General features: G+C 34.0%; 1 protein-coding gene across 1 annotated transcript; it reads right to left on the bottom strand.

The window, feature by feature from the left end:
* Positions 1-2013: 2013 nt before the first annotated feature.
* On the bottom strand, positions 2014-11412 carry grb7 (growth factor receptor bound protein 7). Its single transcript, XM_081353492.1, has 15 exons — positions 11273-11412; positions 9141-9282; positions 7801-7927; positions 7372-7528; positions 6205-6326; positions 5976-6050; positions 5757-5894; positions 5559-5669; positions 4846-4944; positions 4671-4745; positions 4373-4492; positions 3345-3402; positions 3141-3228; positions 2966-3059; positions 2014-2877 (listed from the first exon to the last, which is right to left on the bottom strand). The coding sequence occupies exons 2-15, from the start codon at positions 9278-9280 to the stop codon at positions 2731-2733; spliced, it is 1551 nt and encodes a 516-aa protein (XP_081209618.1). The 5' UTR covers positions 9281-9282; positions 11273-11412; the 3' UTR covers positions 2014-2730.
* Between the last annotated feature and the right edge of the window lie 133 nt (positions 11413-11545).

The raw sequence follows: 11545 nt of genomic DNA, 5'->3' as shown, positions 1-11545 counted from the left end.
GTGTGTACGGTGTATAATTATTTTCTATATATAAATACACACACATGCATGTATATATTTAAGAAATATTTGCATGTATATACTGTGTATATATATTTATATTATATATAATTTATATTATATCTAAATATTTTATATATAAATAACACATTTTCTTAAATATATATATGCATGTATGTGTATTTATATATAGAAATAATTATACTCCGTACACAGACATAAATTATGTAAACACAAACTTTTATTTTGGATACGATTAATCGCGATTAATCGTTTGACAGCCCTAAAATATATTAAATACTTTATATAAAAATATATAAAATGTTATAATTTAATTGCTACAATAATGTATGATAGCATGCATGTAAAAAAATACTAAAAATAAATGCATTTTAAGTGAAATCTGAATGTAAAATCAAAATTAAACTGCTTTAAGATGGTAATAAATATGATTTGCTGTAATTATGCAGGTCATCAGGTAAAAATGATCTGATCAGCCAAAGGCACTTTGAACAGGACAGACGTCTGTAACAAAAGCTGAAATTCAATCCACTTCTGTCACTCTAAACTCTCAGAGTCATGTGTCACGAGCTTCAGAACAGAGACAAACTATTCCATTTACATATAATACCAACATCTCCTGAAATGCACGATTTCATCATTAAGACAAATATTTAATGTTACTGATAAAGCATTACAGATCAGAGCTGGGACCAGCTCCATTTCAGTTCAGGCTTATTTTAATTAGAAAGGTAAGAATGATCATAAGATCTCAGAATTAATTGAAATAATTAATCTAACTCCTGATCTTCCTCGAATGAAGTTGAATTGAACCCATTTAGTGCACCATAGAGGAGCCTCATGTGTTGTTCTCTGTCTGTGGCCTAGTTTCAGAAGTGTTTCACCTTGTAAACACCACGGTAAGGTGGAGTCTGCAGTGTGTTGCTGTTAATGTGTGTGTATGATAAAAGTGTGTGTTTGTGAGTGTGTATTGTAAAAAGTTGGAGATTAAGCATTTATGCAAGTTTGGGGACAATGTTCAAGCTTAAATAAATCATACCCCATAAATAATAAAAGGTGTGACTGACCGTGCGGTAGGTAGGGTGGAGCTACGGCAAGACGAGGAAGACAAAATACAGAGAGGACACAAAAGCCAAACAAATATAATGGCTGTTCAAATGTGGAAAACATTTGAATTGTTTTCCATAAATACATCCCTACATGCAACAGTTTGTTTGCCATCATTTTATAATGGATTACTAAATTATATAATTCATTTATCATAAATAATATCAAATTCAATTTTTGTGCTATTAATTACCTTCCTTGATCAATATCATTGGAATGAAAATTATAATATATTATAAGATAACTTTCTTCCATTTTTACTAGCAATGACTTCATGCATTACACTCTACAATTCATTTTCACCCTATATTGATATTTAATATTGCCAGGATGAATAATGTGCCCTTCTCTGACGGACCGATTGATCACGGTCTTCTTTATTTACCCTTATAGTATAGCATTAAAATATGATTCATCAACAACTACAGTGAGGTGATCACCCCATTTACATTTGAATAAATTACCATCTCATTGAATAATCTGATTGTAAGTTAGTCATGCAAATCACTCACAGCATACATAGCCTATACATACTTTAGTCTGGACTGTTGACCTCACTTGAATATGAAAGGAATAATCTCCATGGCAACAACACAGTGGAAGCCTGACAACTGATGTATTGGTGATGTCAAGTTAACTGAAGCACACAGAAAACACACACACACTGACACTCACACACACATTGGGTTTCCATATTTTATGGGGACTTTCCATAGACAATGATTTTTATACAGTACAACAGTATAATATGATTTATAAGCTGTTTTCCTCATGAAGACCAAAATATGTCCATTTAGTCCCCATAACATAGGGTTTTCTAGGACCACACACACTTAAAACTACTCAAATAACACAAACACTCCATTTACTTATTTATATTTATTTCCATTTGGGGTCATGATCATAATTAAACTACATACAAATAAGCACAACTGTCTGTCAACCATCGGAAAAAGTACTAAACGACAATAAAATCGAGTAAGCAAATAGAAAATACAGAAAAAGCAAATATTAAGTGGCATCTATTATCTCAAATATCTGTATTATAAAACAAGAACGCATATATTACACACAGTGTTGAGCAAAAAAACCCATAAAAATAATATTAATAATAATAAATCTGCTACACTTACACTTTCTTCTTCTGCAACTTCTAAGATGCATTAACATATCCCTGCATGTCTATGGCATAAATTAACAATTGAGAACTCCAGGACAGACATTGTCATGTGCAGCGATTCAAAGCGCCAGTGCGCCACCTAGTGTTGAAGGCAGGAAGAGCAGGACATTCCCACGTGCTTGTGCACTTTCCAGTTTAGAGCAAAAATCCAGGATCTGGATTAGGATAAATAGATGATGCATACAAAATAGCTTGTAAACAAACAGTACAAAAAAATATTAGAGTATTTTTGGTTGAATAACCGATATTAAAGACCAGTATAAACCCAAAAGTGCGCAACAGGTGATAAGTATATAAAATATAAATATTAGCGGAGTGTCCTGACATCCACTGTGAGTCATAAACTGAAAACTTGAATGGTCCAGAAACTGGCTCTGGGTCAGTTAGGTCTCAGTTTTAGGGAAGAAGTCAAAGTTCAAGGTTTAGAGTGCGATGCAAGTGCAGGGGTGTTTGAGACAAACGGGCAAGATGCCGCGGTTGATCTGGTGAAACTCCACCAACTGCAGCAGATCTGTAAACAGTGTGACGCCATCATCCATAGTGCAGAAGATACCCTCCTCCTCCTCTAACTACAGAGAAAAACACACCAAGATGAAGAGGTCTCAACTACAGTTTCAACTGTCCAAATCTGACGCACAATGAGAAATGACGACTTACGGGAATGATTATGTAGTGTTTGGTCTTCATTTTATAACACAAGGACAACACAAAGCACTTCATGTGCAGCTTACTGTCACGAATCAAAAACATCCTGCAGAGAACGGAGAAAACCTTATAAATACAACTTTACAGAGCAAACGTACATAAGCAAAACACTCGAGATGATTCTTACCCGTCCACCTGACCCTGCTCCGCCAATAGCTTTTCAGCTTCAGCTCGAGACAAGCCCCCATGGAACCACGGCTGAACCCGATGAACCTCTGTAGACACACACACACACACACACACACACACACACACAGAAAGATTTGACTAATGAGAGATAATTTCTTGTTGCTTTAATGTTGTATGATGTGGATGTTGACGCGAGACGCACCGGGGAGATGTGGCGTGTGGCCGTTGGGGGGTAAATTGTGGCGTAGCGCTTCTCTCTTCTGAAGTACAAAAACACACCATTAAAGGAAAAGTCTACATTCATTTAATTTTCATCATTTATTGGAATTTAAATAACTCAATTTGATTTTTAATTGTATATATTATCTTAACTTGGAAAAAAATACTGGTTAAATCAATCAAAAGTGACAGTAAAGAAATTGAAAATGTTACAAAAGATTTATATTTCAAATAAATGCTTTTTTTCTATACATCAAAGAATCCTGAAAAAAATTTATCACAGTTTCCACAAAAATACGATGCAGCACAACTTTTTTCAACAATAATAATCATAAATGTTTCTTGAGCAGCAAATCATCATATTAGAATGATTTCTGACTGGACTACTGATGCTAAAAATTTAGCTTTGATCACAGGAATAAATTACATTTTAACATTATCGTTATTTTAAATTGTAATAATATTTCACAATATTACCGTTTTTACTGTATTTTTGATCAAATAAATGCAGCCTTGGTGAGCAGAAGAGACATCTTTCAAAAACATTAAAATATTTCACCAACCCTAAACATTTGAAAGATATATTTTATCGTTCAAACATTGAAATATTGTAATATTTTAAGTATTATGCTCACCAAAAACAGCATATATATATATATATATATATATATATATATATATATATATATATATATATATATATATATATATATATATATATATATATTCACATGTGAATATGGTGAATTCAGGATTGTGAATTTTTTTCTCCATCATCTCAATGGCAAAACGTGTCCCAATCAACCTTATATAAATATATATATATATATGCGGCCTCAATATAGTGTATATATTATATTTTCTATCATTTAAACATTGTCACAGGACAGAAAACTGTGCTCACAGGAATATTAAGCAAACGTTTCAGCAATGTGTAGCATAAATTCTGTTTACAAAATGGATTTTCATAGTTTCCCTCGAGCACATACACACACACACACACACACACACCCGCCACTTGTGTCCTTCCTCCAGCTCTGCATTCTGGGCCTCGTGTGGGTTCTGGATCACTCGTCCGCCGCTCTTCCCTGAAAAATCCATGGCAACCATCGACGACTCCCTGTCTGTAAACTGATGATGACACAGTGGAGGAAGACAACACGTGTGATGAAGATTTGAAGGGAAGAGCAGTGAATAACTTAACATTACATTTTCAGTCCTTACACAAAGGCAAGCTAACATATGATATCAGAATATAGTGCACAAGTTGTATGGATTACTTTTAGGGATTGAGAGATGTTTACTGTACCTTGGAGTCTTGAAATCTTTGAAGTCTGGCACTGGACTGGACAAGCTGGTAATTACACTGGAGCTGTTTCCCATGCTAAAACACATCATACACACTCACACTCACTCAAATGTCTTTTAATACAGGTTGCACATGGAACATTCTTAGCGAGTCTGTGTGTTCAATGTTCACGTACCTTAAACAATCTGAAGGCCGTGATCCAGCACGTCCGACTCTGCTCACTGTCAGCACACATCAGCTTCAAATCCTGACAGCGAAACCTGTCTTTTGAGGCCTAGCATACAAATGCATGCACATTTACATGTTCATTCAAGTGTCTGCATGAGGAAATACCACAGAATTCTATTGCTGTTATGTAAAGCTAATTATAATTATTATAGCTCTGACCAATCAGAGCAGAGTAAACTCTTGGAAAGGAGGGGTTTAGAGAGACTGAAACCTTTATTGGACCGTTTCAGGCACTGTGAGAAAAGAGCCGATGCTGCAATGCATATGAGAAAATTCAAGTGTTTCTTGACCTTGGATGCATGTAAACTTATTGTAGGAGACTTTAAAATAGCATAATTGGGGCACTATAAACAAATTTCTTTATTTATGAATCACCTTCATAAAGTGTTTTAGCATGAACTACTGTGTTTAATGATTTATTGGTCACTGTGAATTCCCTAAAACTAAAAACATTTTCATTACATCACCCTTTTCGCTAACTGAAATATATCATATAACATAAAATGAAAAACTGACACAAAATAAACTAACTGAAATAAAATGAGCTTAAGTTCAAATACTAAAAAATCACTAAAAATGTCAAGCTAAAAAAAACTTGATATGAATAAATATTATACTTAATAGCTAATATTAAAACAACACTGATTCTCTGTTGCTTACTTTAATGCAGAAGACGTGTGGTTCTGGAGCCCCGTAAAGTTTACGGCCATTGAAGACTGTAAACACATCCAGATCTTGCAGATCTCCGACAAACTGCAGGTGTCGAGGTTCCTGCAAACATGCACATGCATGCAAACTTTATAAGTATATTTATGTGTATATACAGTATAATGAAGTCATTGTGCTTGTGTGCGGCACCTTTGATTGCCCTTTGCTGGAGCAGTACAGTCCAGACCGACGTAAAACATAATAGAGTTTCTTCCAGGATTTTTTCCCACCCTCTCTCACATAGAGAAAGTCTTGAATCTCTGGACAGGAACCACACTTCAACAAATTCTTTGAGAGAGAGACAGACATTTACTGGTTTTATGAAGACAATAAAATCTTATGTTTTTTAAAAGCTTTAGATCTGCATACCTGCACCAGCTCTGATGATGTCGTGCCTTTAGTGACATCAGCGCTATCGGAGATCATGTGCTCTGGGAAAAATGACTGGGGGGGGGGGGGGTGCAAACACTTAGTTTTTCTATTTGACCATCTTCACTCAGAAATGGATGTGATTGTACTTTCATTAAAATGGCATCATGCCAAATGTTGAGTTTTCTTTTTAGACAAATCTCTGGGTGATGATGAAGAGGCTTCATACCACAGGTTTTTTGAAGAACTCGTACTTGGCGTAGTTTTTGCGGAAGATCATCTTAGTGTCGCTGTCTTCGGGCCAGGATGACTGTACCTGCACCACAAGCTCATGGTCTTCCAGACAGCGATCTGAAAAACACATCCACGCAATGTAAGTGTGAATGCAAAGGCTCCTACACACACACACACACACAGCACTTATTTATGTCAGTCTATTTCCTACGGTCCTTGAACACAATAGTTCATAAAGGAGGACACGATTTAAGCTTTTAGTGTGAGAAAAGCTAATTAATCAATACATTTCCTGAATTAAATTCAAACATTTTCAATTGAAAAGTATTTAAAATAATAATAAATGGTTTAAATGAAATTGAAACTAATTGAATATATATATATATATATTATAAATATTAAGAAACAAATGGTTGATTTTTAAAAAGTCAATACATTTCTTAAATTAAATTCAAACTTATTACATTAATTTTAAACAAATTATATAAAATGGTAATAAACATGGTTAATTGGTTAAATGGTTAATTTTATTAAATTTAAATATTTAAATATTATTTCAATTCTCTGGGTTAAAAAAAAAAAAAAGCGGCCACTAAAATCTTTTGTTTAATTAAACTAATTATTAAACTAATTTTTACCAATTAAACTGTCATACCTAAACTTTCATATCAGACATTACAAAATGTAATTTCTGAAACCAAAGGTTCATCAAACCCAACACCTGTCAAAAGCATAACTAAAGCTATTATAAAAGCCTGTATAACACGTTGGTTGGGTTGCTTTCAGTGCCGTTTTCAACACAACAGCCCATGGCCAGATTTCTCTCAGCAAAGAATCAATTTAAAAACACCATTAGACACGTCAGTATTTTACTATGAAACAAGCTGGCATTTGAGATGGCCTTTAGTGGATTTTGTCTAAACAATGAGTCATGAATGTGCAATGAATGAATGTGGATTTATCAAAATCTAAAACACTAGAAGGTCATTTATTTTGCAATGAAAAATCAAGTGAATGCAAACAACAGAGTGCATGCAAAGCAGCATCAATTATGCCATTTTATATTGCATTATGAAAGTATTTGTGTTAAGTTAAATTATGGAAGATCACATGAGAGTAGTGAAAGTGTATCAGTAATTGCAGTACCGTCCTCATATCTTACCCAGGCCCAAAGCGGAGTGATGTTCAATGAGGGCCCAGCTCTCCTCGTCCATACAGTGGATGCTCTGCGCTAACTTCTGACAAACAACGCGTGCTGTCACTCCAGGCGACACCAAGAACGAACGACTGTGTTTTCCGTCCCCGAAAATCCGAATCACCTACGAATACACATGCACAAGAACCTCATCAATAATCTGTCATTAATAACACAAATGCATCTGACATTACATGTTTCGATTTGTGTAAGGCCATTCACTTTTTTGAATTCCAAAGAAAGTGATTGATTGAGTTTTACTTGTGCAGGGTATTAACTCAAGGCCCAGTGTACATGCACGTTGTTTTTCCCCAGAGGATGGCGTGTCATAGCACCTGTCACCTAATATAATTCCTGCCACAGGTGTCACCGATTAAAGCATCCAGCCATGCTTACATGTGTGAGGCCTTTAGAGCCGAGAGATCCGGTCAGCACCGGGGAGTGCTTCGGACTGCACAGCTCCGGAAACGGATTGGGAATCAAAGGTGCGGATGAAGCTCGAAATTCTTCTTTTGATGGAAAACTAGAATCACAAGCATCATGAACATGTCAACACATTTCATTTCCGTGATCTGACACATATACAGTACCACCGAAACAGGATTTTGTTTTTATAACAAGCAATAAGTCATTAAAAGACCAGCAAGGTGTACAAATAAAGTAAACAGGGTCAATCTTGCTTTCATGATGACTTTCAATTTACCTTGGAAATCTTATAAGCTATTACAAAAGTAAAAACATAAATAAATAAATAAATAAATAAATAAAATTTATTTATTTATTTTATATATAAAATAACATTATTTGTGTAAAAACAAATTAAATAAACAAAATTACATCTTTAAAAACAACTTGGAACAGTTTGAAACTGTTTAGACACTATTGCTAGTTATAAAATAAACATAACATAACATAACATAACATAACATAACATAACATAACATAACATAACATAACATAACTATTCACAATAATACCAGGAATGTTTACTAAAAGTAAGTTGTGCCAATCTTGATTACATGTTGACATTAAATTCAACTTGGAACTGCTTATAAACTATTACTATAGTTTAAAATAAATTTAATTTAATAATATAAAATAAATTATGTTATATAATAAAGTAATTTATACTAAATGAAATAATTTATGTAAAATTTAATTAAAACAACAGAATTACACATTTAAACGCAAATTTAACTTTTTGAAACAGTTTACTTTTAGACACTATTTCTACAGTAATAAAATAAAAAACAAAACCAGCAATGTGTACACATACACAAGTAAATATGTAATGTAAAAGTCAATATTGATTTTAAGTTGACTTTAAATTTGACTTGGAACTGCTTATAAGCTAATTGCAAGTAAAAAATATTTAAAAAAAAATCACAATAAGACCAGTAATATGTACTAATAAATTAGATACAATCTAACCTTTAAATTGAACTTGGAACAGTTTATGAACTATTGCTATAGTTGACAAAAAGTGAATTTATTTAAATAATATTTAATCAAATTAATTATATTAAATAACGTAATGTTATATTCAGTGAAATAAAATTATGTAAAATATAAATAAAATTATTTATAAAAATAACATTAAAAAAATAATCATTTTTCAATTACATCATTACTGTTTTTTTATTTTTATTATTGTAGGTCAGTTAGTATTTTTAAGAACATTTTCAACCAATACAATCAGTTTTGTAACATCAAACATAACAGTAACATCAAGTTACCCATGGGTGTTTCTCATGGTCAGAGGCATCGATCGAGGTGTTGACATCTGAAGGTTTTGGGATGATGGAGAACAGCTGACAGACACTGAATCACTAGACATCGTCTCAGCCGTTGACCTCTTAATAAACTCTTTCTCCATCACTGCAAGAGAGAGACACCACAAACACAAGTGAACAATCCCTTCACCACTTCCAGGTGTGATTCATGCACTACTGCTACTCTACACCAAACACGTGTTGCAAGACTCACAAAAACATTCAAAAATGTTTTTAAGTACTAAGTTTCCCTTCCCAAAATAGATCTTTACACAACACGGCAGAACCTGATTTTCAGCCAAGAACACCAAGAGAACAATGATGTGTCAATTATGTGTAAGCGAGTGTTTAAGTTACACCTTTCACAATTGTTTCTTATTAATCTTTTATTGGCTGTTGCTAACGGAGACAGAATTGTTGACTGTCTGATCACACACAAACTTGTGAACCAGGAATCTGGCACTGAAACTCAAACCAGCAAACACACACTCCATAATAAACAAATGCTTGTCAACACACTTCTCCGCAAGGCAAAGTGCTCTGACGCACAAAAGCAAATCAGCCGATCACACGTTCTAATATTCATGCAACTACACAAAGAAATTACACACAATTCCTTTCTTTTCTGTAGTTAACACACTCGAACACCATCTTGCACCTGTCAAATTAAAAGGGTGATGTCACTCTCGGTCTCGGGCAAATAAGGCACAATTGTCCACGAACAAAGCCACTGGCTCTACTTACATCAAAAAACAAAGGTGGCAAACCACACAGACCCCATTTTTCATGCTCAAAGAGAAAAGGGGATTTGTGGATTTCTCTTAAACGTGCATCAGAAACCAGGAGACTAGCAGTTCAGAGAGGTCGCATGTTGAACAAAGTCAATGTGGCGCACAAACAAACACGTTGGAGAAATGAAAGTGCAAGCAGTTGCACACCTGTCGCTCAACACCTGTAGATAATATCGTTTAATGTAACATTGCTCGACAAAGGATGAGAACAGCTGGCTTCCATCAATAAAAAGTAAACAAAATTAAATAATAATATTATTACTAGTTATTCAGTGTAACATCCCTGAAAGAAATAATACTCAATATTCTAGAGCAGTTTTCCACAACTTTTTTTCTCTCTCTTTAATTTACGGTAATGGCCAAAGAGAAAATTGACATATTTACCATTTATTCAAATTATTAAAAATTTGTTAAAGATTTTGTAAGTAGTTATGCTTGGAGTCAATGTTTTATTTGCGATAACGCATAATTTTTATCCAGGCTGTCATACAAAGAAATTAAGAACGTGCAAAAAACAAGAAAGAACCTACGAAACTGATTATGTTGTAATCAATGTAATAAAACCTGAAGCTGTAGTTTACCCCCTCATATTTAAAAAATATTAAATATTTTCATATTTTTCCATGGTTGCATCAAACTTTAAAACAAATCCCCAAACCAATCCTCTCTTTTAGCCACTAATATATGTCATATTGGATATTATCAACATTATCATTAATATTGAGCAATTAAAGTCGCTAATATTTTCTTTTAAGACCAATTATTACTATATTATGTAATAAATCTCATGCCAACAAGCTTGCACACACTGTATCATTAGTAATTGGCCATTTTCATTAGCAATTTTCATTAGTTTTATGTCTTCTCTATTATTTTCACTGTTCTAAATACAGTTAATGGTCAAAAACAGTAGTATTTGTCAACATTTATGGCAATCGTACTAACTAAAAAGTACCATGGTATTACCATGCACCCTAAAGTAGCCTACCATGTATTAGCCTACGTAAATTGGACCACAGTTTGACATTGAAATGATTTTTTTTATTGAATTAACCCTGTCATTCTTTGACATTAAAGTAGCCTACCGTTGAAGCGTATTAAGTTGTGTAATAAAAAAACATAATTCATCTCACTAACCATTGAATATACAATTAGGACACGTATTTATGAACAGCTCAGGGTCACAATTTAGATCATTAATCGGAGACTTGTACGGTTAACAGTTTGGTTTCTGTTCTGAGATGTTGACGACATAGTGTAATACAAAACAGTGTATTATAATATAAGTGTAAAAGGCTCACCTACATGTACACTGTCCACTTGTTGTTGTTATTGAACTCTGGTATCAGTTTACGGCGACACACGCTGAAGTTGTAGAGTGTGTAGAGTATTTCATGCAGTCCAGCCGGCATGAGTAACATCCTCTTTACTCCCGTCGAGTTTCGTGTGAAAACAGAAAACACCTCAGACGTGGGCGGAGCTCGTTATACACAGCTGCAGGAAGGGCAGGTAAAGTTCATGCCTACACACACTTAACAGACAGGTTGGTGATGAGGTAATGCTGGTCCTTCTACTTAC

This window comes from Scardinius erythrophthalmus (assembly GCF_964197995.2).
Source record: "Scardinius erythrophthalmus genome assembly, chromosome: 22".
Lineage (NCBI taxonomy): Eukaryota > Metazoa > Chordata > Actinopteri > Cypriniformes > Leuciscidae > Scardinius > Scardinius erythrophthalmus.
The sequence above is the reverse complement of the archived record's forward strand: the minus strand, read 5'-3'. Positions and strand labels throughout refer to the sequence as shown.

Coding starts and splice junctions, on each gene's coding strand:
- grb7 (XM_081353492.1), bottom strand. CDS start 9,280: ATGGAGAAAGAGTTTATTAAGAGGTCAACGGCTGAGACGATGTCTAGT. Junction 6,327..7,371: donor TCACTCCGCTTTGGGCCTGG/GTAAGATATGAG, acceptor TGTGTTTTTCAG/ATCGCTGTCTGGAAGACCAT. Junction 3,229..3,344: donor CCACACGCCACATCTCCCCG/GTGCGTCTCGCG, acceptor GTGTGTCTACAG/AGGTTCATCGGGTTCAGCCG.